Source organism: Anolis carolinensis, chromosome 5 (assembly GCF_035594765.1).
Source record: "Anolis carolinensis isolate JA03-04 chromosome 5, rAnoCar3.1.pri, whole genome shotgun sequence".
Lineage (NCBI taxonomy): Eukaryota > Metazoa > Chordata > Lepidosauria > Squamata > Dactyloidae > Anolis > Anolis carolinensis.
Window position 1 is genome coordinate 18541075 of NC_085845.1, and position 27642 is coordinate 18568716.

The following is a 27642-nucleotide window of genomic DNA, read 5'->3' on the forward strand; positions in this document are numbered from 1 at the left end:
TGGTGGAGTCTCCATTGGCCTGTAGGGCCCAGTTTAGGTGGTTCAGTTCACCGTGGAGGAGATGGGGTTTTGATTCTATGAAACTGGCAGCCTCCGATGTGGGCAGGGCTGCTGGGAGGGGCGGTGCTCCCTCTGGGCTTGTACATGAAGGCCCAAATGGGAGGCCAAGGGGTGCTTCCTTAGGAGGAAGGAGGAAAGGTCCTGCAAAGGAGGTGCAACGCGGATTAGACCCGGGACAAGAGAGAGGGGCTCATTTGCGGGGCGAGAGGATGCTGTACTGCTGGGGCGAAGGCTCTGCTGGGCAGCTGGGGCTGGGGAAAGGGGAGGGGGTCTCGGGGCCGGTGCCTTTCCGACCAGGACCCCGAGCTCCGGCGGACCAAGCGGTGGTGCTGGTGGCTTGCGGGGAGCGGCACACGCTGCTGTTGCGCGATGATGGCGGGGTGGCCTCTTGCGGAGACAACAGCCGGGGACAGCTGGGCAGGAGGCTCCCTTCGGGGCAGGAGAAGCGCTCCTACGGCCCAGGTAAGCCTTTTAATAGCTAATTAGTAGCTATGGGGGTTATTTGAAGGCTAGGTCAATGCATTGAGGTTGAAAAATACATGTTAAACTGTGTTGTCGAAGGCTTTCATGGCCGGGATCACAGGGTTGTTGTGTGTTTTCTGGGCTGTATGGCCATGTTCCAGAAGTATTCTCTCCTGACGTTTCGCCCACATCTATGGCAGGCATCCTCTGGGGATGCCTGGCATAGATGTGGGCGAAACGTCAGGAGAGAATACTTCTGGAACATAGCCATACAGCCCAGAAAACACACAACAACTACATGTTAAACTCCATGCTATGGAATTAACGGGGCCAATTCCCGGGAAAGCGTTACTTCCAGGCCAAGGGCTCAAGACACTCTCTTCCTCCCTATGTACAGAGTGTCCCCAAAATATGTATACACCCGTTAACCTTGAATACTGGCCATGGGGATTATCTGAAGGCTAAGGAAACGCACTTCCATTGAAGAAAACATATTATAATAGTGATTTAATCCGAATTACAAATGCCATCTGAAAGTATAGTTTTATGGCAGATGTTGAAATGGTCGTTATCCCTTTAGTACAGCAGTGCAGACCTCTCTCTGGCAAAGTTTCTCTTGGAATTTCAACACACTTCTCCACTTTTGGGATTTTTGATATTTTTTACAATGTTAAAAGTAATAATAATTCAGAATGAGAACAAGTTGTATACAGTGTATATCTAAGAGCACTACAAGATCCACCCTGCCCATGTCTTCAGTTTCTATTCTGCAATAGCTTGTCTGGAGGACAATAATGTCTCTGGCCATATGTGTTTCTGAATGCACAGGTTTCAGTGTTGGCTTCTTTTCAAGGAAACATGCAGGCTGCATTTGCCATCCTTAGGTCTTGGCGTAGTTCCTTTGGGAGAGCTGCAGTTCCCAGAATCCCCACTCCGTCAGCCATGGCTTTCCTCTCAAAACTGGGAGTTGAAATGGCTTCAACAATGAAAATAAATGGCATGAGGCATACGTTTTGGTGGATTGCAAACCCTCCCCCCAAATGCAAAGGCATGAGATGTGGTTTGTGTGTGAGAGAGAAGCAGATGTAACAGAATTACAAAAAAACACAGCATTATGCGGCAAGACTCTGCTGTCTCTGAAAGGGGTTTTCACCCTGCCTTTTCCTGAGTGCATGAACTCTGGAAAGCCTTTTCTGGGTTTCGGTTTCCGCTCACAGTTGAGATCAGTCCGGACTCCCTGTTCCCAAAGATGAGTCACTCCTGAAACAGTTTCAGTTTCCTTTCCTTCCCTTCTCAGGCCGTGCTTGTGCTGATAGCTGAAGACTCCTCCCTTTCTTTGAGGGGAATCCTTTCCTTCTGTTCCTGGATCCTGTGCAAACTTTGGAGGGAGGGGAGGAAAACAGCAAAGGCAGCTGGCTCGCCAAGATTGCCCAGCCTCTGCTAACATCTTTGGACAGGAAGGCACATATATGCCTTCAAGTCACCAGTCCACTTAGGGCCACCCCAAGAATTTCATAAGGAATAGAGGTAGCTTTGCCAGTTCTTCCTCTGCACCTGATATCCATTGGCAGTCTCCCGTCTGACTACTAACCAGGAATGAACCCGATTAGCTTCTCCCTCCACTGGATTTCCCCCTCCAAAATCATAGAGTCTAGAATAGTGGTTCCCAACCCTTTTTTGACCAGGGACCACTTTGACCAGGGACCACCCTCCAACATCAATACCAAAAGGGTTACAAATAGGTTTTTGGTCAACGTTAGATTCAGTTTGGTTATTTGGGGTGCTGATTCAGAAAATTGAATTGGATAGACCACATTGGATAGACCTTGGTAGTCACCATCTGCTTGCCCACAAAAAAACCATATTTAATCATCTAGAGCTGATGTGGTCTATCCAATGCAATTTTCTGAATCAGCATCCCAGATAACCCCAGGAACAGGCCTAGTGGGTAGTTAGCCTCTCCCCTCCTGACATCCTGACATCCTGGTTGCCTTGGCACTCTAAGAGGGTTTTGTGAGACCAGTCGCTCCCAGTCACTCTCGTTGCAACAGTATAGTAATGGTGAGTCCACAGACCATATTTTAGTTCTTGGGAACCACTGGTGGTCCACAGGTTGGGAACCACTGGTCTAGGAACACCTTCTCAAAGAGCAACCAAATTCTGATTATTTTTGCACTGCAGTACCATTGTTGTATAACATAATAATAATAATAACAACAACAACAACAACTGCAAAAGGCCACCCTACTGGGATCTGCATGCATCATCCGAAAATACATCACACAGTCCTAGACGCTTGGGAAGTGTTCGACTTGTGATTTTGTGATACGAAATCCAGCATATCTATCTTGTTTGCTGTGTCATACAATGTTGTTGTGTCAATAATAATAATGATAATCACAACTTGATTTTTATACCCCACCTCCATCTCCCTGAAGGGACTTGGGGAGTCTTTCAAATCTTTCTAATGATCATGGTTTATGAATTAATACCTTGTATCTGTCTTTACTTTCTTCTTATAAGAGCTAATCCAAGCATTGGAAACACAAAAAGTTGTCCATGTAAGCTGTGGAAAGGAGCACTCGCTGGCTGTTTGCAACAAAGGAAGGGTCTATTCATGGGGAGCTGGTACTTTTGGACAGCTGGGCACTGGTGAATTGGGAGACCGTTTAATTCCAAAGTAAGTGGCTAATAATCCGAAATGAAATCTTAAATATTATTTTGATATTTTAAATAAGATATTGTGCCAAAAAAAACCTGTGTTAATGACAGGCCTTGATCAAACATTAAGTCCAAAACTTGGGATACATACAGATTTTATATTTCTTCAAAGTTGTTTTGTAAAATATCACTAATTCTGTATCTTGAGAGCTAGTGGGGTTTTTTCTCTTCCATTCTAAAATCCTAACAGTTTTATTCTTTCATATTTTTTACAGGACAATAAACGCTTTATCCAAATACAAGGTAATCCAGGTTGCTTGTGGACACGATCACTCAATAGCACTGACAAACGGTAAGAACTGGTTTTAGTATTTATTTGTTTTGTTTTTGCTAACAGGATTTGCATCACTATAGATGTATATTTCACATGTGAAAATTTCTTTGCTGTCATTGCCATGCTATCTTTTTTTATTTATTTTTTTGATTCACAAAGTAGTTTGCACTCAGGCCCCTTCCACACAGCTGAATAAAATCCCATGTTATCTGCTTTGAACTGGGATATATGGCAGTGTGGACTCAGATATTCCAGTTCAAAGCAGAGATTGTGGGTTATTCTGCCTTGATATTCTGGGTTATATGGCTGTGTGGAAGGACCTTCCATTAACTCAGTGGAGAGAGTTAACAGTGCAAACTACTCTCTCACAATCTCTGAAGATGCCTGCCATAGATGTGGGCAAAATGTCAGGAGAGAATGCTTCTGGAACATGGCCATACAGCCCGGAAAACTCACAGCAACCCAGTGATTCTGACAATAAAATAATAATAATATTATAATAACTTTATTTTTGTACCCTGCCACATCTCCCTGAAATGACTCAGGGCGGCTTACATGGGGCCAAACCCATTACAGTAAACAGAAGATAAAAACACATCAAAGTGAAAGTATAAAATTAGACACATTATTATAGTAAAATAAAATGACCATAGTATAATTAAACATAATTTAAAAGACTAGAGTAAAAGTCATAAAGATGAACTGGACCAAAGTGCGCAGAGTGAATATTGTAAACTCAGGGGGTGAGGTAGATGACTAAAGTGCTACAATCAATAGACTTGGGATGGGGTGGGCCTTGGAGCTATTTCCAACTGATGGGATAAAGTGCATCAGATATAGAAAGCCTTCGACAACACAGTGCAAACTACTTTCTTGACAGTGGACTACATTTCCCATTGCGTTTAGAGAGCAGGCCAGTGGTGGTGTTGTTTGAATGGTAAGATAGTATTGTGATGCATCTGGAGAGCATTAAATTGAGGAATGCTGGCTTAAGGGCTTGTATTTACGGCTCTTTCAACAGAGATCAGATGAGCGGCTTTCAGGCATGCTGTAGTTGTGTATTCCTGCAGGGTCTGGGGCTGGGCTAGATGTCCGTTATGATCCTACCTGGAGGATACAATATATGGTGTATGAAGATGTTGCACAAATACAACTAGATCCATGTGAAACATTTTTCTATTCTAATATAGATGGCAGAATTTTTTCATGGGGTCAAAACATCCATGGGCAGCTGGGACTTGGCAAAGACATCTCATCTCAGGCTTCTCCGCAGCAAGTCTCTGCTCTGGATGGCATCCCTTTGGCTCAGGTGGCAGCAGGCGGAGCGCATAGCTTTGCCCTGTCCCTTTCTGGCGTTGTGTATGGATGGGGAAGGAACAACGCACATCAGCTGGGACTGAGCCAGGCTAAGCCCAAAGGTAAGGCTGCCTTCACATTTTACAAGCCTAGATGAGGTCCTTTTTTCTTCACCTCTAACCTAAAAGCCTTGGCTTTGGAGTGGTCAGACTATATCATGAGGAACTGACTGTTCTTTCAGGAAACTGCTTTTCTTAGTGTGCTGTTCTACATGTCACCTTTGTTATTAAATGGATATAGAATAGGCTCTTGATATCTGCTTGGATTTTGTTCCAGGATTCATTATGGATGCTAAATCAGAGGATGCTCAGGTTGCATTATATATAACGGTGTCCTTTATATAAAAAGGCAAAATCAAGATACAGTAGGTTCTCACTTATCCAACATTCGCTTATCCAACATTCTGGATTATCCAACACATTTTTAATAGTCAATGTTTTCAATACATCGTGATATTTTGGTGTTAGATTTTCTGAATTGAGTGGCAAAGGGCCTTTTTGATAGCCTGTATGGGAAAATGACAGAGATGGCACTTCCTCCTCTCTACATGATGATGGTTGACTTATCCGTAGGTCATATGAAAATCCATAACATTGGCACTAAACCTTGCCCTTGACTTTGACATGAGATTGACTTATACATATATATACACACACACATATATATGGTATTATTCTAATATGTTTTTTCCACAGAACAAATCTTCAAACCATACTCAATAGCTGCTTTGAGGAGCCTTGATGTGGCCTTTGTGAGCTGTGGGGCTGAACACACTGCTGTGCTCACCCAGGTACAGGCTAAATCACAATTCTTAAGCTGTGCGTCCCAACCCCAGATGGAGTCCACTTAGCTCAATGTTGGGTCATGGAAAAATGGCAACAGTAAAAGTTTTCTGAATGCTACATGGTGACTGTTTTAGACATTTACACAAATCTGTTAGCAAGAACATGCAGTGTTTACAGTGGACTCTGCAGAAAATGCTTCAGCTGTACTTCATGAAAAGGAAAAGTGGTCTATTTACCAAGCCTTGCAAATGCTGATTGCTTTTATGCATATTTTATGCATTTTGGCTCTTATACATATTTGATATACCTATAAGTTCCACTGGACCATGACCTTACCCTCCATGCAACAGGATATTGCCCAAAGTGGCTCAAAACAGTTTTGGCTCTGTAAAACGAGCAGCACTTACTGAAAACAGTTGAACATTATGGGTACAAGTAGGAGCCCCCAATGGTGTAGTGGGTTAGCTGCTGCTAATAATAATAATAATAATAATAATAATAATAATAATAATAATAATAGCTCCTATTAGCCCCAGCTTCTGCCAACCTAGCAGTTCGAAAACATGCAAATGTGAGTAGATCAATAGGTTCCGCTCCAGCGGGAAGGTAACGGTGCTCCATGCAGTTATGCCAGCCAAATGACATTGGAGGTGTCTGCGGACAACGTTGGCTCTTCGGCTTAGAAATGGAGATGAGCACCAACCCCCAGAGTCAGACATGACTGTACTTAACATCAGGGGAAACCTTTACCTTTTTACCAACCCCCAGAGTCAGACACAACTAGACTCAAAGTTAGGGGGAAACCTTTACCTTAGAAGTCAGTGCAGATTGGCTCCAGGTTTTTTAAATATATTTAGACGTGTTTTGAAATAGTAACAACAAGGTCACTCAGTGAGCTTCATGACTGTTGAGACTGTTTGTATAGGTGGATCTGCACATGAACATGATTCTGGTTGTTGCTTGGTGAATACCATGGTGTTATTGTAAGGAAGAACAAAGGATGAATTAATATACATTTTTAAACTGGAAAAATGGAGTAGAATTTGTCAACAATACCAGTGACAGTAACACAAATTTGGTTTTCTAAAACCTTGAATAGAATGGCAGTGTGTATACATTTGGAGATGACAGCGCTGGACAACTAGGACGCAATAGTTCTTCTAGTCCAAAGTTTGGTCCCCAGAAAGTTGAGTGGATTGATGGTCCAGTTTCACTTTTGGCATGTGGCAGGTATGTACCAGAGCCATTAAAGATTCATGGATTGAGTAAAGGAGGGCTTCACCCATCATTCTGGGTAAGCACTAGCAGTAGCTTTGTTCCTATAGGGCTTGGATAAAGTAATTAATGTAATGTAAGAACCTATTTGTGTTGTGCTGTTCTTTTATATGCTGTTTACATTGTATTGTTTTGGGCATGGCCCCATGTAAGCCGCCCCGAGTCCCCGTTGGGGAGATGGTGGCGGGGTATAAATAAAGTTTAATTATTATTATTATTATTATTATTATTATTATTATTATTATTATTTAGATGCAACTTAATCCATTTTGTTAAGCTACCTAATGGAAGATGTTATTAGCAAACATACACCAGGGACAAATAGTTGATAAGTGGATTACAGTATTGCCAAACTGTGGAAATTTGCTATTACAAGGTGTATTGATGGTCATCAACTTCAAAATTTCATGAAATACAAGCTTATCTGTAGCTACCAGTCATGAAAGATATATCCAGTATTAGTGATACCGTACTTCTCAGTTTTGGTTGCTAAGAAGTAAATGTACTATCAATTCTTTCTACCAAAACACAGTATTCCAACAGGGTGAACAGAAGGCTTCAGCTAACAACGTTACAATATCCCTTTTTCCTTCTTACAACAGCTATCACACTCTTGTGCGCATCTCTACTTCTGGTCAGCTTTTATCTTTTGGACGTGGACCTTTGCAGCGAAACAGAAGTGGAACAACTCAAAGCAAGCCAGATGGGGGAGGATGTCTGAATATTAGTGCTCTTGTTTCTCCAAATGGTACCTCTTTTAAAAGTGCAAGTACAGATTGCATTCGGGTCGGGAAGAAATGTTTGAATATTTGTGTCATGCTCAAGACTTCAGAAACCACACAGAAAGTGCAATAAAACTTTCCAGGCCAAGGTTGTACAGGTTGAGTAACCCTATCTGAAATGCTAGGGGCCAGGTGGGTCCCATACTTTGGATTTTTTATTTTTATTTTTGGATTATACAGTCCTCAGATATACAGAATGAGATTTATTGGCGATGGGACCGAAGTCTATACAGAAAGTTCATTTGTATTTCATATACATTTTATACGGATGGCTTGAAGCTGGTTTTATACACAACATTTAAAATAATTTTGTGAATGAAGCAAAGCTTGTGTTCATTGAACCATCAAAAAACAAAAACATCATTATCTCAGCTACCTATGGGGACAATTTTGGAATTATAGATAAGGAGCACTCAGCCTGTAATGCTTTAGTGCATTGCATAGTTTCTTTACTCATAAAAGAAAATACTCATAATAAAGTAATACGAGTAACTTATTTATGAAATAGTTTACACTTCAGCTTTTTTAAAATTTAGAATTAGGTTTTTCTTTTTTCTTTTTTAAATAAATTTTATTAAAGTTTTGAATAATATATACAGTGAACATATGAGAATAAATGTGTTTATAGGAAAGAGGGGTGAAAGAGATAGACTAAAGAGGAAGAGAGATAATAAAAAAACCCAAAAAAACCCAGGTAATACTAATAATGACAAAAAGTAAAAATCTATATATATAAAATGGTAATGGAATCCCGGCACCGAGCAAAACAACAAAACTACATATCCCACAACCTCAAAATTTGCCAGCACAACCCCTCATCCCTGCCTCTGGGTTCATACAACTAAAATAAACAACAGGAACCACCACGGGGCCTAAAAACAAAAACGCTCCATGTGCGCCTCCGCCACAACGAACCCCAGGCACGGAGAGAACAACCCCCACCCCTTCCCTCAACAGGCGCTCCCGCGCGCTCCCCTCTTCCTGCTCCGAGGCACCGCGACCAAGAAAAACCTCACCCAGCGGCCCTCAACATGGCACCAGGGAGGAGGGACCAGCAAGGCCTACACAGAGCCCCCCACCGCCGCCCTCCCCCTGGCGAGGCCTGGCCGGGACTGGGGCCGGGGGACGTGGCCAGGAGAGGGCCGGGAGGCCAGGCCTCCTCCCCGGCCACCCTCCTCCGGGACGACCTCCTCCTCATGGTCATCAGGGAAAGAGAGCAAGGTGGGAGGGAGGGGCCTTGCCCACGTCGCCCCCTCAAACAGGCACACCGAGGCCACGGAGGGGCGGGGGCCAGAAGGGAAGCAGGAAGAGTTCTCCCTCCATTACTTTCAGTTTCTCCTCCTCTACACCTCAATTCCAATACAGTAAAGTCTCACTTATCCAACATTCTGGATTATCCAACACAATTTGGTAGTCAATGTTTTAAATATATCGTGATATTTTGGTGCTACATTTGTAAATACAGTAATTACTACATAGCATTACTGCCTATTGAACTACTTTTTCTGTCAAATTTGTTGTCTAACATGATGTTTTGGTGCTTAATTTGTAAAATCATAACCTAATTTGATGTTTAATAGGCTTTCCCTTAATCCCTCCTTATTATCCAACATATTTGCTTATCCAACATTCTGCAGGCCCGTTTATGTTGGATAAGTGAGACTCTACTGTAAAAACCATCACAACCACAACAATAATCATCAACAGCTTCACAGGCAAGAACCACCCAGGCACTGAAGCTGCAAGGCCATTCAGTGCTAATCAAGCTCGCCAATGGCAACATTCACACTTGGCCTCCAAACAGATAATACAGTAGAGTCTCACTTAGCCAAGCTTCACTTATCCAAGCCAGTCTTCCATTTAGTAGTCAATGTTTTCGAATTAAATGTTGCTATGTTTGTGTGCTACATTTGTAAGAACAGTAATTAATACATAACATTACTTTATATCATATGTAATAATTACTATGGTCTAATAAGAAAACCGAACAATAGAATCTCTAAAATCAGGACACAAAATACAAAACAACACTCAAAAGACAGGGACATTCCAAACACGGGAATTCCACACAGGAAACAATCAGGCCCAGCTAACACCTCCCAACAAAGGATTCCCTCAACCAGGAAACAGCCAGGCCTCGAATCTCCAGGGCCATTCAATACATTCAAAACGTAACTAATTGCAACATTCATACTTCCTGCACTCAGACTATTCATTGCTATTCGACCTGCCCAACCAACAATTCCACAAGGTAGAAAGCGGCCAGGCTTCAAAGCACCAACACTATTCACTCCTCTTCAACCTCTCAAACCAATATTTCCCCTACATAAAAAACCCTCACATTTGGAAGCCATCACACCACTCCGTCCCATTCAACCAGCCAAAGCAAGGAGGCCCATATATAGAAAGCACCCAGGCTTGGAAGCAGCGAGGCGATTCAGTGGAATTCTAAATGGCCACAGCAACGCGTGGCAGGGCACAGCTAGTTACTAAATAAATAAATACAAATGACAAAAACGGGGGGGGGGGGGGAAGGAAAAAAAGGTATATACATTGACTTCCATCTCTTACACAGTTACTTTAAAAAGTTTTTGATTACTTTTTCTTGTTTCTTTTCTCGCTAGTGTCGGTATCTTCTTACACTCAATCTGTATTAATAAAACATCTGTTTAAATTAACACCTTCATTTGCTCCTCTTTCAAATAGTTTTTTTTATCAAATCCCAGTTTGTTTGTTTTTTCGGTCTGCCATGATTTTAATAAATACGTCAACTTATCCATATTCATTATTTCCAACACCTTATTTAACCAGCAGTTTAACTCGGGAGTTTCTTTCTTTTTACAATATTTGGCATATGTCATTCTTGCTGCCGTGTTAAGATAGTTAAAAAGAATTTCTTAATTTTTTTCTTTTTCAATGTTAAGCATCCCTAAAAGAAAGTATTTTGGGTCCAGATTTATTTCAGTTTGCAACATCTTTTTAATTTTTTGGTGGATTTCCTTCCAATAATTTTTCGCTTTTTTGCAGGTCCACCAACAGTGGAAAAAAGTTCCCACTTGGTCATCACATTTCCAACACTTGAAAGAGAATTGGATTAAAATGTTTTACCGATGGTATTTGACCCCCCAAAAATTATCAAATTATTACAAAAAACCCTCAAATAAGAATTAGGTTTTTCTTGATGTTCAAAACAGTGAACACATGATTCCATTTCTTGTTATGTGTACACATTTTTGCCAACAGAAAAGATCTGTGTAACTACAAGATTGCATATTACCTTAAAAGATTAATGAAAAAGGAGTATAATGCAAGAGAAAGGGTGGGGGGAATAATACATGGGCCCTTTTATTGAAGGCGATTCCTACACTGATAACTCCAGGAAAATATGGACTCATAATTTCAGAATGACCTGCTTTCCTGTCATTGCAGAATTGGTGGGCATGCAAGTGAAACAGATTTTTGCTGGAACATATGTCAACTTTGCCACAGTGTTTCACACACAGGTAGACTGTTCATTTATATTGCCTTGAAAACATGTTTATGTAGCACATGCTATTTGTTATAGTGAAGACCTGCTGCATTATAATTATTACAGTTTAAGAGTAGGAATTATCATAAAAAATCCGCCATTTAGATTGTACCCTGGAAATGAAATGACACAACAAGAGAGGTGTGAAAATGTGCTTTTCAAAAATTCCGATATCCATCCCACCTAGAACAGACTCCTTAAATTAATGGAAACTTCGGTAGGTTTCTTTGAATTAGTAGATATACTGTATTTGGGCTACCAGTTAGATTTAGACTTTGGGTTGCAATTTCATGGGGTTTGCTAATTGGGGATTTGGGGCTTTGTAGTACAAAAGGTAACTTTCCCAAGCTGTTCCACAGCCGATAGCCTCCTCCTCTCGTGATATGGAGAAAATGATTCCACATTGCAAAATGGCTATGTTCGTTGCTCAGAGCATATATTTGGAGTCCTCTAAGTTTGCATCAATACATCCATGTTAATAACATTTTGTGAATATCCCTCAAATTAAGATAGAATCATAGAAGCTAGCAGCCGACTAATTGCAGTGTGACCTCTTGAAGATCTTAGGAGCAGCTATTCACTTTTTAAATATTTTGGAGAGCCCCCTATTGAATTATTCTAAAAATAGCTTTTTTCAAATTACAGGAATGAATTTTCAGGCATATTCATTAGGATGTGGCAGTTTGTTCAGCCTGCAGATGGTCTTGGGGCAGAATATTGGCACTCAGATTATTTGCAATTGCCAGGCCCATCTTATACTATAAACTAAGGGTTACTGATTCCTATCTTGGAATGTGAGTGCTGTGAGTTCAGTCTGATGATATCTCAAGGTATGGATGATTCCTTTTAAAAATGATCAGGTGAAAGCTCTTGTATGGCTTTTTCTTTGCGAAGGTTTCTGCATATAGGAATGAAACCCTCTCTATGGAACCCTTGCCACGGATTAGCCGGCTGGAGGAAATGCAGATAGACATGTGGCTGTCAGCAACTGCAGAAAGTGAAAAGCGGCAAAATGCAAAAAGGTTGGTGTTCATACTCTTTGTCTTCTTATAACAGAGGTTTAAGAAAGCAACATGATGGAAAGCTTCCAATATTTCTGTACCAAACTCCAGAAGCCCCAGTTTCTGTAGCGAGTAATGAAGGATTGTGGGAGTTACAGTCCAAAATTCCTAAAGGAACAAAGTTCCCAAAAGACCTATAAAACCATAATTATTTTTTTCTGTATGATCTCATGTATTAAAAGTACAAACTATTCAGCTTTGAGGGTAGCTGTTCTGTATTTTTATGTTACCCGATATAATCTGTAACCTTTAAAATACATGTTAAACTGAATTCAGTTGGCCATCTATTTCCATGTGTCCACAAGTTCAACCATCCATGGCTTGAAAATATTTGGAAGAAATCCCAAAAGGAAACGTTTATTGGGCTATTTTATATAAGGACTCCATTTCACCACCCCGTTGTATATAATGGGACTTTAGCACCCAAGGATATGTGTATCCACTGGGGGTCCTGGGACCAAACCACAAGCTGGTTTAATACTGATGTGATGCTAATCTTGGAAACTAGCTATTTTGTATAAGGTGGACAAACATTTACCCAGTCCTTCTCCAGTATAGATAAACAAATAGTTATTTGCAACTAAGTGAAATTATGTTGGCAGTTCTAAAATAATGAGTAACCCAGTCTGGATACAAAAGGATTTTCAAGTAAACATTTGTACATGCTACTAAGCATTGTGACTTTCTTGAGTGTCTGACATCAACTCCAATGATCTCCCAGCCAATTGTGCCAGGTTTAAGGAGGCTGGGTGGGATTACTCAGTTTTTCTTCCATCAATTATTACAAGTGTAATGAAAAATATAAGTGTATTTTTTAAACACACAATTTACACTGAAAAGGGGGAAGGACGAAATCTCCCAGGTCCATATTGCAAGTATGCTGCTGTGTTCTAATGGATGTTCTTTTTCTTTTCTTTTTAATAGGGAAATAGAAACAATATTTTCATCTTCTCCTTGTTTAACAGCAAGCTTTTTAAAGCAAGGGTAAGTAGTGTGCTTCCCATGGTACAGAAATTGGGGGGGGGGGGGGGGATGAAATGCCTAGAACAGCTTAGACAGATTGAAAGTATTTCCTTTCCCTCATAAAACTTCAGGAAGGTAATTATTTTTCTCCTTCTAGATCTCCTTTTAAAAGTGGTTGTTGTGTAGCAATCAATTTAGAAAAGGCAAAAAAGATATTTGAGAACCTTGCAACTAGAGACTGGATAGCTGGAAGGGTAAGAAAGATTTCTCTTTGTTCTTAACAACTTTTTAATTCATTGATCTTTGTTGGTTAGTGTGTTGAAGAGATAAATACTTATGGATAACTAGTTCTCCAGCTAGCTTTCCCCCCCAATAATAAAGGGTTAACTACATTATATGCTCAGTCTTCCAAATTTTCTGGAGTTAAGGGAGTGGGACTCTCCTGAAAAGGAAGAACTGCAAAAAATAAAATTGCTTTATTTTAACCTCAGAGATCACTCCTTTAGGATCTCCAGCATGACTATCATCAACTTTCACTGGATGTTCCCTATAGAATTGCACTACAGGACCTAAAACTTCCTAGAGGGTGTTCTCGCTCTCTAGGTCCTCCAGCATGATTTTATGATCAACTTCCAGTGGAAGTTAACCACTGGATGATTTAGGGATTTTTGAGAAAACACTTTCATCAGATCTGTAAAGGTCAAAATTTGCAAATGTGGAGGACCAACTGTATCACAGTTATGGCTTACTAAGTGATTGCTGCAGTACTCTTGCACTGTAACTTTGTAGATACTCTTATAGGTGCAGGGTTGAAGTTGTATTATACAAAAGAGGGGAATATCATATGGTTTTGTGTTGCTACCTTATTCTCTGCCACAGAAGTGTGTTCTATACCACCTGCTTCAAAAGCCCCAAATCACTTTTAAAATTTCAGGAAGAAAAGTATGTTTTTAGTTGTATTTCATCCCATTCTTTTTTAAAAATAAATAATAATTTGCCAAGAAAGTTGCAGGACTGACTCCTAGACAAGATAAGTCTTCTGATGCAGTTCTGTTCCATTTTGTGCATTGGTTCCAGACTTTGGAAAAGCTTAAGTATGGACTGGACCCCTTAAACACCTCTTAACTAGTGTAACCAGCATAATTTCTAAGACTTGGGATCCAAAATAAGAATTTTATTTATGTATTTATAGTTTATATTTTGATTTTCCCATTGCATAGGACTTGAGGTGGCCGACATTCCATTTAAAGTAGGGTTTTAAAAATGGAGTCAACATTTTCCACAGTCAAGAGCAATGCTTCCTGGACACTAGTTCTCCGCATGTTTTGGACTTCTGGAAGCCTTAGATGCCTTGGCCACTGAACAGTAATTATGGGAGCTGACGTTGAAAACTCTGGAAGACTACAGTTTGGGAAACACTGGTCTAGAACTAATGCATAGCATGAAACAGAATGATAGCCATGCAGGGTGGGAGATTCTGGGAATTACAGTCCAAAAATGCTTTTCCAACCTTAGTCGAATGTAAAAAAAAAAAAATAGTATGTATGTATTTTTGTTGTGTTCTATGCTCAACTAAACATACTGTTTTTAAAAATGGCTGTAGATTTCTTTCTGTCTGTTGAACTACCTGATTCCAGCCCTTCCGCTGAATTCTCCTCACCAAGAAGCCCTTTCAATCTTCCTGCTGCTGCCTGAGTGTTCTGCAGCCCTTGAAGCCCAGAAAATGCAATCTTTGGCTCTGCCCTTTGCAAAAGCAGTTCTAGGCTTAAGCAAGCGCTCTTCCGAAATTTTAGGTAAGTGTGGAAAGAAGGAGGAAGTGCAAAGCAAACAATGTATTCCAATTTCTTTGCCTTTACACGTGTTGATTAAGGTAATGAAATCCTAAATTTCCAAAGAGTTTCTGGATCAGGCTAAGGCATTGGATTAGAATAGGGAGAAAAAAGCACTAAGAAAAACAAACATTTTTCCTGAGTTCTTGTTCCATGTGTCTGAAAATATCAACAGCAATGTTTTTATATTTTTGTTTTTTTTTCCAAAAAGTGAAATTTTTTTTTTTACAGAAAACTATTGGTCTTTGCTGCCAGCGTCATCTTTCGACCAAATAGTTCAGATGCTTAGCAGAGCTGTGAAATCTCAGCTGTCCTATTACAATTTCTACCCACAATGCCAAGAAGTTATTCCACTCCTTGAAGTACTTAAAAAATTGTACAAGGTAAGTGTGGTTGGGATCTTGTCTGTGTTAAATTAGACTGAGCCATTGCTGTTTATAAACCTGAATATTTGTTGCTCTTCAAGGTAAACAAGAAGGCAGACTACAAACTCCAGATAAGAAACTTCTACATCGATGATATCAATAAAATAATTAATACCTTTTTAGACTTAGGAAGGTGGCATACACGCAAGACACACCCAGTAAGTATTATTGCTTTGTTTTTTCTCCAGTCTTAGAATTAAATGAGAACAGTGAAGTTTAGGTAATTTGTACAAAATTAATAACCTTCAGAAACACACAGTTGGTTTTGCAGATCAAATTGCTTTAGTTAAAAAATCTTTGGGAGAAGTATTTGAAAAGATCTATGACAGTTTGGAAAGTAGATAAGAGCAGGACTGAATAAGAATTAGGCAACTTGTGGCCTTGCAGATGTTGCTGGACTGCAACTTACATCATCCTTCACCACTGGCAAGATTGACTAGGAATGGATTGATGGGATATGGATGATGGGATATGCCACATTCTTGCATTCCTTTCTTCATTGCATACAAATATTCACAACTAATTTATGTTGATTTCTTAATGAATACGCATAATAAGAGTGGTCTTCAATGATGTTTGTCATGACCAATCAACAGAGCTTTTGTGTAAATACACAAGGTTATACATTCCTGTTCATATTGCTGTACTTTGGGGGGGGGGGGGGGGAGCCACTTCAGAAACTTTTTTTCAGGAGCTTCTTTTCTCCATTGCACAAAATGCTAATAATTAAAGACTGATTGGTTTCCTATATTTGGAAGTGTTTTTTATTTATTCAAAAATCTTCTGTAACACTAACAACTATCATATTTTTTTCGATTATAAGATGCCATTGATTGTAATTTCAGTATCACCAACAGAAGAAATGCTTTATATATAAGAATAGTATCTGTGAATCTAGGCTTTATGGACTCCCAAAAATCCATAAGGACTCCGCCCCACTGAGACCCATCATGAGTGCCATTGGATTGCCCACATACGATTTGGCAAACTTTCTGGCTGCACAGCTACAAACCCATATTGGGCTCACTATGCACTACATCAAGGACTCAGCCCACTTCCTAGAAAAAATCAGCAACGTCAAGCTCAGCACCAATAACATACTGATCAGCTTCAATGTGGTATCTCTATTTACTAAGGTCCCAGTAGCAAACACCATTGCACTAATCAACCAGAATTTCCCAGAAGACATCACAGCCCTGTTTCACTATTGCCTCACCACAAGCAACTTCCAGTGGGACAAGGAATTCTATGAACAGAAAGATGGAGTCGCCATAGGGAGCCCTCTCAGCCTGGTCATAGCAAATTTCTACATGGAACACTTTGAGAAACAAGCCCTGAAAACAACACCAAAAAAAAACACCCACTGTATGGTTCAGATTTTTGGATGACACTTTCACCATCTGGAGCCATGGAGCAGAAGAACGAAACAAGTTCCTGGACCATCTCAACAGCATCCACCCAAACATCCAATTCACCATGGAAAAAGAAAAGGAAGGAAAACTGCCATTTCTAGATTTCTTAGTCATCCGTAAACCCAGTCAACAATTGGGCCACACAGTTTACAGAAAACCTACACACACGGATAGATACCTACATGAAAACTCCAACCATCACCCAAGTAAAAACACAATTAAAGCCCTGGCAGATTGTGCAAAAAGAATCTGCGAACCCCACCTCCTCCAAGGGGAACTGAATCACCTAAACTGGGTGTCAGCTGTGGTCATCTCTATTTTCTGAATAAAGCTATAAACCAGAGCTTTCTAAGCTATTTGCTACAACACATTACTGTGTCAGCTGCAGTGTATAGGCGTGTCACTCAAATGTAACAAAAAAGCTATGTGAAAAAAGCAATACCAACTTGCATGCATTTTTATGTAGCAAGAGTGTTTAGTAGTATTAGTAATATTAGTACTGGTAACATATTGTTACTCATAAATGATGAAACACTTGGAAATCTATGTTATTCTCCTACAAATCATACATTTTAAAAATATACATAAAAGGTTTTCATGAGATGTGTTGTGTCCCCATATATTTTGGTTTAACCTCTGGTTTGCTAATAAAACTGAATTACTGTGTTGTGAAATTATGCATGTCTAAAAAATGTGTCGTCAACATGAAAAGTTTGGAAAGCTCACTTATAAACCTTTGAGAACTTTTTTTTTCTAAACTAAATAGAGTCAGCCTGAACCTTACAGGTAAAGATTTGAACCACTGTCTTCCAGAATCCTAGTCCAACATTCAAGGCACTGCATCACACTGCTTTGCAAACCATTTAAATTGTTATTTAAAAAGTTGTAAGCACATTATTTTCTCCCTCTACAGAATCCAGAATCATTTCCCGTTTCCCTTTGTTCATTTCCTTTTGTTTACAATCTACTGACCAAGATGGAGATTTTTGCCATGGAGACCATTTTCAATCAAGAGGTAAGTTACCCTGGGATTTCAGCAAGACTTCTGCAAAAATTTGTATTACATATTTTTGGAGCAGGGAGGGGCACAGCATTTTTGGTACTATTTCATCTAAAAAATAAGCTGTTTTCTCTACAGAAAGACAACATACACAGTTTGCACACAATAAGTTCCAAACTGCAAAAATTGTCCTCGGCAGGATTCCCTTCTTCTTTCTTATCAACCACTCAAAAAACAATTTTCTACTTTTAGAAATATTTTCAAATGCTGTTTCCATATCTGCTCTCACCTCCCCAAGTTCACAGTTTGCCTGCCAAGTGCAAATCCCTTGCAGTCTTTTCCATAAGTTTCTCTTGTCACTTTAAAACAATATTGAACTACATTTCCTCCCAGATCTTCTTTAACCAATAGTGTGTATGTGAAGTCCTAATGTGTGTGATTTCTATCTATCTATCTGGGATTGCAGACAATTTAGACAGAGGAAAATGAATTGTAAACCGTTCTGGCATCACTTTCTAATAAAGTTGGACAGAGCTTGGGAAAACTACTTTTTGGGTTGCCCTGCAAGCCATCTAACTTAGATAGGAATTCTAGAAGTTGTAGTTCAGAAAATTAATGTCTTCAAGCTCTGAAGATGGGGTTGCAGTCCATAAAGCTCATGCTACAATAGTTCTCTAAGTGTATTATAGCAGGAACAATGAAGATTCCCATTGCACCTTAAAAACTTAACTTGCCTGTTCCTTTGGAAATCTCTCCTTGTATTTCTCCAGTGCATGAAGGTTGGTGCCCATCATGAAATCATGCTGAATCGAATGCAGAGAAGCAGTGAACTCCCCAAGTTGCCCGTCTTTCTTTTGAGGGTGCAGCGCCAGAATCTTGTCGAAAACACTTTGCACAAACTGAGTCATGTGGAGGATATCTCTCTCAAGATGCAATTGTTGGTAAGTTGATGGAAAACAGGTCTTATTATGAAATGTTGCATGACATCAATCTTTAGAACTGGATTAACAATTAGGCTGTAATCCATATTCCCCCAACCCCCATGGTACAAGCATCCGTCTCACAAACGGCTTATAGTTAAGAACGGGAATGAGACAACAGGAAGTGAGAGAAATCTACCCCTCAGAAGGAAAATTAACTCCTAAGAGTCATCATGGGGGGAAGTTGTCTCCACTGAAGCTTTATCACCAATCCTTGATTCCACAAAAAGTCACATTTTTCAAAATACAATTATCACATGGACAGAAAGTGAGGTGAAATCTGCTGAACGGGGCACAGACAGAAAAGCAAACAACACGGGTGCTATTTTTTCCCTATGCTATCCAATGCTACAGAAAATTATGGCTGGAGTTACACTTTAAAAATGTACCTGTTTCAACTTACAAATTCAGCTTAAGAGCAAACCTACAGATTCTTTATTGTTTGTTGTAATTTGGGGACTGCCTGTACTGTCTTGAATTTTCCTCAAGCAGAAAGGTAGAATATTATTTTAATTCCTGCATGCTTGCATGCATACTACTTAGTTTTGCTCAGCAGGCTTTGAACTAAGTAGACCTCAATAATTTGCATTATGAATTACACTTGTGCCAGTCAGTTATGGCTTCAGAGCTGCATACAGCTCTGTTCAAATGTGACATTTTTGCTGAAGGACCTAGAGATTTCTAGAGTGATGTTTTATTAGTTAAAAAATAGCCTTCTTATTCATGTTTTTTTCCACTTGTGTGAGGATTCTGCATTCTTAGCTCCAGTGAATGTGAAGGGATGAGATCCTCCCTTACACATAGGCACTTTCCATGCCACTAGGAAGCAAAGGTTCTCCTTCTTTCTGTGTGGTTCAAAACACTTGTCTTTATTTTTTCCTTACAGGTTGAATTTGAAGGAGAGATGTCTAGATTTGAAGCTGGAGGGGTTCTTTTGGAATTCTTTTCACATGTTTTTGAGGATATGGTGCAGCCAGACTATGGGATGTTTATGTATCCTCACCCCAGTTCTCCAATGTGGTTTTGTACCAGGGTGAGTTTCAATGACTGGAGCTCAGTCGGATAAACTTCTAAGGTATTCAAGATTTCACCTATTACAGTTTCCTCACCTTTCAAACATGTCTGCCCCACTTTGACCAGGATCAATCCACCGGTATCCATCCGTAAACCATACATTGGCTCACAGGTGCCTTGATCTCTTTTGCTGGCAGGACTTCATACATTTACCTCCTGTTGCCTTTTGGGTTCCCCAGCAATTTTTGGTTACTTTTGAAGACTATAATTTTTGATATCATTGTTTCATGCTTTTTGCCTTTCTTGTAGAAATTCCAAATTCTGTTGTTAGCATTCAATTCAAAATTATCTGCATCTAGTGCAGTGGTTTTTAACCTGGGGTCCCCAGATGTTTTTGGCCTTCAACTCCCAGAAATCTTAACAGCTGGTAAACTGGCTGGGATTTCTGGGAGTTATAGGCCAAAAACATCTGGGGAACCCAGGTTGAGAACCACTAATCTAGTGGGATTGGGAGCTCAGCTTGGCTTACAACTGGGAAAGTTACCTCTTTGAATATAATTCGTGGAATTTTCAACATGATATCATTTCAAAATGCTGCCTTCTTCTAAGATTCTGGACAAATTCTGCTGATCACAATGGACCTTACAATCCAAGAACAATTATTTGTGTTGGTCATAGGAACAGGGAACTGTTTCAAGTCATTGTCTGTATTTTTCTCTCTTGCAGAAAAAAGTATCCAAGAATAAATACTACCTTTTTGGGATCCTCTGTGGCCTTGCCATGTTCAACAGAGTCATTGCCTATGTGCCTTTCCCACTTGCTGCCTTTAAAAAACTGCTTGACAAGAAACCCACCCTTGATGACTTGAAAGAGCTGGACCCTGTACTTGGAAGGTAAATGGTTTATATTATCTCCATCAATAAGTCTATACATCCAGCCTTCATAGCCCTAGGTCAAATAGGCCAACTAGTTCTATCTGCACAGAAGTGGGCAAAGTTCAAAACAGGTTCTGTATGCATTCTCAGTTCTTTGCTCCTATAGTAATGAGTCTTAACTTTTCTCAGATAAAATACACAAATGCATCCTAGAATCAAGGATGTGAAGAGATCCTTACTTGCTAGTTGATCCTGGAAAATGTTGGTTTGAATAGGGATTGTCCTCTTCTTTCCAATTGGAAGGAAATTCACTCCTGGAAGAATTATAATGGGAAAAATGTGTTTCCGCTGAAGCTTTCGGTCCCTGTAATAATTGGATTTTCACAACAAGCCACATAGTTCAAAATCCAATTATCACAGAGACCGAAAGTGAGGTGGAATCTTCTGAACAGGGACACAGACAACAAAACAAACACTACAGGAATGTTAACCCTTCCCTATGCTATCCAAAGGTACAAAATAAATATTTATGACTGGAGTTACACTTTAAAAATGTACCTGTTCCGACTTACATACAAATTTAACTTATGAACTAACCTACAGAACCTATCTTGTTCGTAATTTGGGGAACTTGTAACTTGTACTGGTTGAACTAGTTGTAATTGTTTTCTGTTTGTTAACTAGGAGTTTGCAGGCAGTTCTTGACTATGAATGTGATGACATTGAAGAAAACTTTCAGCTGTGCTTCTCTGTAAGTCTCTCCACAACTTTTGCCATTCTATTACCCAATTACTGTCCCCCTTCAAATGATAAACCTTTAAGTTAAGAAACTCAGTAAAATCTTTACATCCACATAAAACTGAGGCCAGCAAGACCAAGAGATAATGAAATGTTGGGCAAGTATTTACCTGATATTTGTGTATTTATTTTAAAACAGTTCTTGTTTTCTTTTAAAGAATCCCAATTAAAACAGACACACTGACATTAAATTCTAAAAATTCTAAGAAAGAAAATATAAAATAAATTAACTCATTATTGTTCATGATAATGACTAAATAAACATACTTGCTTTCAGTTGAGAGTAGAAAAGTCTAATGGTTAAAGTCTTTATGGTCTCAATGAAGGGACTGTTCTATATAATGCCATATCAGATAAGGTCCTCTTGTGTTTTAATTTATATTGCAAACCACTTCCTGAGTTCTATCTTTGAAGAAAAGTGGAATATAAATCAAATAAATAACCAAGATAAACTAGATAGACCTCAGTAGGTTTTGATGTGACAAGCAGTCTTTCTTTGCTAGAAAAGAGTGCTATTAGTGGGACAATAACCTGAAAAGGGGTGAAGTGGGAAATGTTTATTTTGAAAACAAAAAAAGACATGTTATGGTTACATGGATCCTTTTCTTACTTTCCAGTGAGAATGGAATACCATTTTATAGGTTTGAATTGTAGTGGGGTTTTTTGGTGGCACAGCTTTGACTGATGCTGTAACCATTACACGTCACTCAATCTTGAGCTGATGACCACTGTTGTCAAATTCACTGTACATTGAAGGCTTCTTGAGATGGTTATTGTGAGTTTCAAACTGATGTCTGTACATTCTTTTTAGTGTTTTTTTTAAATCTCTTTTCAGATTTTCTGGGATGATGTGAAGGTGGATTTAATTCCAAATGGCAATTCCATAGCTGTGAATAACAGTAACAAGTATGTACTGATGACTTCAATCCAATATCTGAAGTTCTGAGTAGATTACAGCTGTAGCTGTGTTGGGTGGCAATTATGAGAGTTATGGTACCAAACATCTGGAGGGCACCCCACGTTGGAGGAGATTGAGCTAAAAACCAATTCAGAAATATGGGAAAGAGAAGAATGGTATGGCAAGATGTGTGTTTAAGTCGAGTGTAAACTATCCAAACTTCTTCTGTCTGTTTTTTTTTTAATTTCTCCTAACTTCTAAAACAATATTTCATTCTCCTCTTTCATCCATTCAGATGTTTAGGGTTGCTGAATATCATGCACCATAATGCTAGGAATGTTAATTTTAGAAGACCCTAAAATATATTTCTGGCAAAGAAAGTGTATTACTATTAAGCAACTTTTTCAAACCAGACTAACATATATGAGAAAGTTGTAGTGCTGTTTGAGTTGGACTAATAAGACCTGAATTCCACTCTTGATAAATATGGAAACCTACCAATTTACATTTAAGTTGAGAGGGTTTTAAAAAACAAAACAAAAAAAACAATGGGGTTCATCATATTTTCAGAGCAAACTATTATTTTTCACTTATCTTGCTTTACAGGAAGGATTTTGTCAACAAATATGTGGATTATATTTTCAATATATCTGTAAATGAAGTTTTTGGAGAATTCAAGAGAGGGTTTTACAAAGTCCTTGACAAATGCATAATTGACTTCTTCGAGCCTCCAGAACTAATGGAATTAGCGATTGGAAATGCAAACTATGACTGGGAATTGTACGAAAAGGTTGGTGATGGGCAACGTGAATTTCCTGTCTTGATCAGAGTGGGTAACCTGAATGGCTAAGGGCTACTTGCACATCATGACTATTGCTGAGCAGGATGGTGGATGTGGCTAGAAGTCATAATCCCCAACTCAGTTGAATCGAATTTCCTTTTGCAAGGTGTCCATCTGGATTATACATCTGCATTGAGGATACACTTGTTAGTAGTCAAGATCCAAGAAGCATGTTGATGGAGTGTAAGCTTATGTGAGTGCATTTTTGCCATCACTTAGAGCAGGGGTATTTCTTTTGCCCTCTAAATGTTTGGACCTCCAACTCCCAGTCCAAAACAGTTTGTCAAATGATCAGGAATTCTGGGACTTAAAGTCCAAAACACCTAGAGGACCGCAAGCTTGATACTCTTTCATTCACATGAGTGCATGCCCTTTCTACTCTTCGAGCATGCACACCTTTCCTTTCGATTACACATAGTGTCCTTTTACACTACACTGCTTTAAGGCTATAGTTCAATTTTAACTGCTGTGGCAATATCCTAGGAATCCTGGGTTTTGTAGTTTAGGGAAGACAACTTAGAATTCTCCACCAGAGCATTCTAGTGCCTTACTGAATCACTCTTCTCATAGATTTTCCTTCTTTTGCTTACTTGTAGTGTTTGGGTGGCTGTAAAGACCAATAGTTTTGCATGAGGAGGATAGTGTGTAGAGAATTTAATTCATGTGCACCTTTTCTCATAACATCCCTGCTTAGCTCCTGTTCGTCTGCTGTGTCTTGCAGTGATGGGGACTTGAGGGCTTGGGTGCCAGGACATAAGCAAGGTCTCCAAGAGCCCAATGCAAACTAAAGGTTCCCCAAAGTTTGGAAAATTTATTTCTTGGACAGTACTTTCCAGAATTCCCCAGTATAGCCATAGATAGCATGAACTTCTTGCACTTGTAGTATAATAATTTAGTTTATGCTCTGAGGTTTCCCATGAGGATTTTGTGGCGTGATCACTACCTCCCTTCTGAATGTCACTTTTGCATCTTTTCATTTGTCTGATTAAAGTGTTTTGTTCTATTTTATTTTGTTTCAAAGAATGCTGTGTACTGGGGAATATATAGTCCAACACACCCTACCATTAAAATGTTCTGGAAGGTTTTCCATGAGCTACCTTTGACTGACAAAAAATCCTTCTTGTGTAAGTATCCTATCCATAAACCAGTTTTTAAAAATCATTTTCCAAGAGGTCATGTTGGACCGTCTCTGTCTTCAGAATGAACTAGCACAAAAGACACTTGAAATCCTGAAGGATAACCTCAGAAGTCCAAAGAAATACTATAGATAGATAGATAGATAGATAGATAGATAGATAGATAGACAGACAGATAGATCTCTGCTATTTTAATTGCAGCCCTGAACTTCAGCAATGCATAGGACTGAGGTAAAACCAGTTCTTTCCAAAAAATGAATCATCTGAAAGTATTAATACTTATTTGATCAGAGACCAAAAACGCTAATTGTTTAGATGTAAAATTCCCAGAATTATGGGATCGGTAATAAAAAATAAACCTTCCAAATTATGTAGTCAGTTGTATAAAAATATTTTTGGAACTGGAAAGTTCTTATATATTTAAAGAATAATATGTTTGTTCCACTCTTCCTCCAAAGAGGATTGTGAAATCTTGTGTGTGGAGTTCTCACACTTTTCCAAATTAAGTTAGCCAAGTGTGGCCGATTAAGTTCCTTATATGGTGGTCGATATGGACATGTGCCATTACATCTACTTCAAGAAACTTCTAGTTTTGAGTGGCTCCAAGGATATAGGGAATTTGAAATCCTTTAATACTTATAAAAAATGACATGAAAATCTCATCCTGTAGTACAGTAACATATAGCCAGGAGATATGTATGAACAAAAAGCCTGTGCATATCATTGGAAAGAGAAAGAAAGACCCTTAGAGCTAATCCCACTAATTTAGGCATTTCATTTTGTCCCACTTGGGATTTATATCACACATATTTCTGGGTTATCTGAATATTTCCTACCTCTGCACAAAACCTAACCAATCCCTTTCTCTTCATCATCTAGTATTTGTTGCAGGAACGGACCGGGTCCCTCCGATGGGAATGAATTCCTTGAGGATAACAATTCACTCACACCGGTCTCTTTCAGAAGATCATATCCCTGAAGCTCAGATCTGTTTTCATCTTTTACTCCTGCCACCTTTTTCTACAATTGGAAAACTCAAGGAGAAACTACAACAGGCCATTGAGAACAATCGAGGCTTTGGCAAACAGGAAAATGAAAATGTCTGAAATGGAAATTATCTTAGTTTGACAGTTCTTAACAAACCTATACTTATTCTTAACAAACCCATACTGGCTCATCCTGATCACTGTATTGTCATCAAGATACTTACAGACAGACTCCTGTATATTCTGATTTTTCTTGATATTGAGGGTCTAGCAGACTAGTTGTAGTTTTCTGAATCATCTTGTCTTCTTTTGAAGAGAAGGACAAAAATTTGTTCATCTGCTACAATTTTATCTCCTAAAAGCTGAAATAAACTTCCTAGCTTTTTTGCTTTTAAAATTCCTTTCCCAATTCCCTTTTAAAAAAATTTTCTGGAGATTTTTTTTGTTGCTAAAAACCATCTAATATGTTGCAGCCTGGTCAGATTCTGGGATAGATTCAGAGAGCCCAGAGGTGGATAGAAGTGGTCTAGAGACAGTTGTTTTGAAATCTCCTGGCAGTTCCCATGGGGCCGGAAAAAGCGATATATAAGTTCTCGTGAGAACCTGCCAGAAGTGCAGGCTGAGAGAAATGTGGAAGATGAATGTTTGTCTAGATCAAGGTACTTGGAATTGCGGAGACAGGGCATGCAACAAAGACAGACTTGCTTTTCCCAGGGATAAGGAGAAGAAAAGCAGGTGTGTGAGAAATGATGTTATGGGAGGGATTGAGGCCTTTTAAAGTGAATCCTGCTGGTACAATCCTTTGTGAGAGCAACATTGTATTCAGGCGAACAGCTCTTGGTTTTTGGTCCTATGTGCTTGGAATTCATGCATTCAAGTTTTTACTTTGTTCTTGCTTCTAGTTCATGTGTGATATAGGTTGCCTGTCTTGGATTCATGCTATCTTGTTTATGGATATATTTGTGGATTGACTCTGGAGACTGTATGTGAAAGGATTTTAAACTCTCAGCTATCTTGAAAATAACCCTTTGAACTTTGATTCTCTTTTTAGAATTTGTGCATATACTGTGTTTCCCCAAAAATAAGACAGTGTCTTATATTAATTTTTGCTCCCAGAGATGCTCTAGGTTTTATTTTCAGGGGATTCTTATTTTTCCATGGAGAAGAATTCACATTTATTGTTGAACAAAAAAAAATTAAACATTTATTGTATACTGTACAGTAGTTGTCATCACAAACCAGCATAACCAGACAAATTGTGAATCCTATCAGGAATTTCTTGTTACTACCATTATGTCCATGTACAACACTCTATGGTACGTACATTTACCCATCCTGCATGCTCTGGTGTTCTGTTTGGCGGGCATGCTTCCAAACAAAAACTTTGCTAGGTCTTACTTTTGGGGGAGGCCTTATATTTAGCAATTCAGCAAAACCTCTACTAGGTCTTAGTTTCTGGGGATGTCTTATTTTAGGAGAAACAGGGTATATATATGTACTCTTCTTTAAATAAACTTCTACTTACTGGATTACCTGGATAGAGTGTGGTTTGTGGTGAAAAGATGTTTCAGGGCTCTAGCACAACATAATAATTCTACATTTTCTGTGGGAATGACAGGGGCCTATTTCCTTTACAGTTGAGAATTTAGTATGTTTTGGCTTGTTGTACTGGATATTAGACTTGGTGTTAGACCAAGCTAGAGGTTAATATGTATTCTGTTGTTTCTTATATACCCACAATACCTTTCTTCTTCTGACACAAGGTACAACAGATGCAAATACAAATTTAGGCACATGAACACTACCTCTCTATTATGGATTGATTGATTAAATACAATTTAGGTATTCTGTTATTTACATTATAAATGCTTTAATAATTATGTTTTATGATAGCTATATTATCACTGATTTATTTGGTACAGTTTAATTATTAATACTGTAATTTTTAGTGATAAACACACCTCATATTACTGGATTCACTGTTTTTACAGTCATCTATTGCTAATACTCATGAGTATTATTTTAATTTTAAATTTACTTTTTCTTTTGTGGTTCTGTTCAAAAGCATGTTACAGTAATCCAAATGGGATACAACTAAAGCATGTACCAACATGGCCAGATCTGGCAGCGCAAGGAATGGATGTAGTTGCTACATGTTTTAATTGTGCAAAGGTCTACCT

The 27642-nt window shown here is 39.1% G+C and overlaps 1 protein-coding gene and 1 long non-coding RNA gene across 3 annotated transcripts in view; one reads left to right on the plus strand and one right to left on the minus strand.

Annotated features, from left to right (window-relative positions):
- LOC100568112 (probable E3 ubiquitin-protein ligase HERC6) lies at positions 1-26991 on the plus strand. 2 transcript variants are annotated; one of them, XR_010006519.1, is made up of 23 exons: positions 1-522; positions 3046-3202; positions 3459-3535; positions 4708-4935; positions 5569-5663; positions 6758-6888; positions 7536-7681; positions 11145-11218; positions 12139-12266; positions 13230-13289; positions 13426-13522; positions 14872-15061; positions 15329-15480; positions 15564-15680; positions 17848-17949; positions 18705-18875; positions 19801-19947; positions 20655-20821; positions 21488-21554; positions 22437-22507; positions 23106-23289; positions 23447-23533; positions 24362-24464. XR_010006519.1 is itself a non-coding variant. In XM_008111034.3 (23 exons), the coding sequence occupies exons 1-23, from the start codon at positions 78-80 to the stop codon at positions 25580-25582; spliced, it is 3336 nt and encodes a 1111-aa protein (XP_008109241.2). In that variant the 5' UTR covers positions 5-77; the 3' UTR covers positions 25583-26991. The 2 variants fall into 2 exon arrangements, 1 of the variants encoding a protein (XP_008109241.2); XM_008111034.3 differs by lacking the exon at positions 23447-23533 and adding an exon at positions 25356-26991 and having other exon boundaries at positions 5-522.
- Positions 1-27642, minus strand: part of LOC134299339 (uncharacterized) — a 32043-nt gene that overhangs the window by 2031 nt on the left and 2370 nt on the right. The window contains exon 2 of the long non-coding RNA XR_010006522.1: positions 21043-21117. This is a non-coding gene — a long non-coding RNA (uncharacterized LOC134299339). The remainder of the gene's footprint in view (positions 1-21042; positions 21118-27642) is intronic.

Excerpts from the sequence above, each read along its gene's own strand:
- LOC100568112 (XM_008111034.3), top strand. The coding sequence starts at position 78 with ATGAAACTGGCAGCCTCCGATGTGGGCAGGGCTGCTGGGAGGGGCGGT. Across the intron at positions 15,681-17,847 it reads ATACACGCAAGACACACCCA|AATCCAGAATCATTTCCCGT; the intron begins GTAAGTATTATT and ends CTCCCTCTACAG. Across the intron at positions 24,465-25,355 it reads TGACAAAAAATCCTTCTTGT|TATTTGTTGCAGGAACGGAC; the intron begins GTAAGTATCCTA and ends TTCATCATCTAG.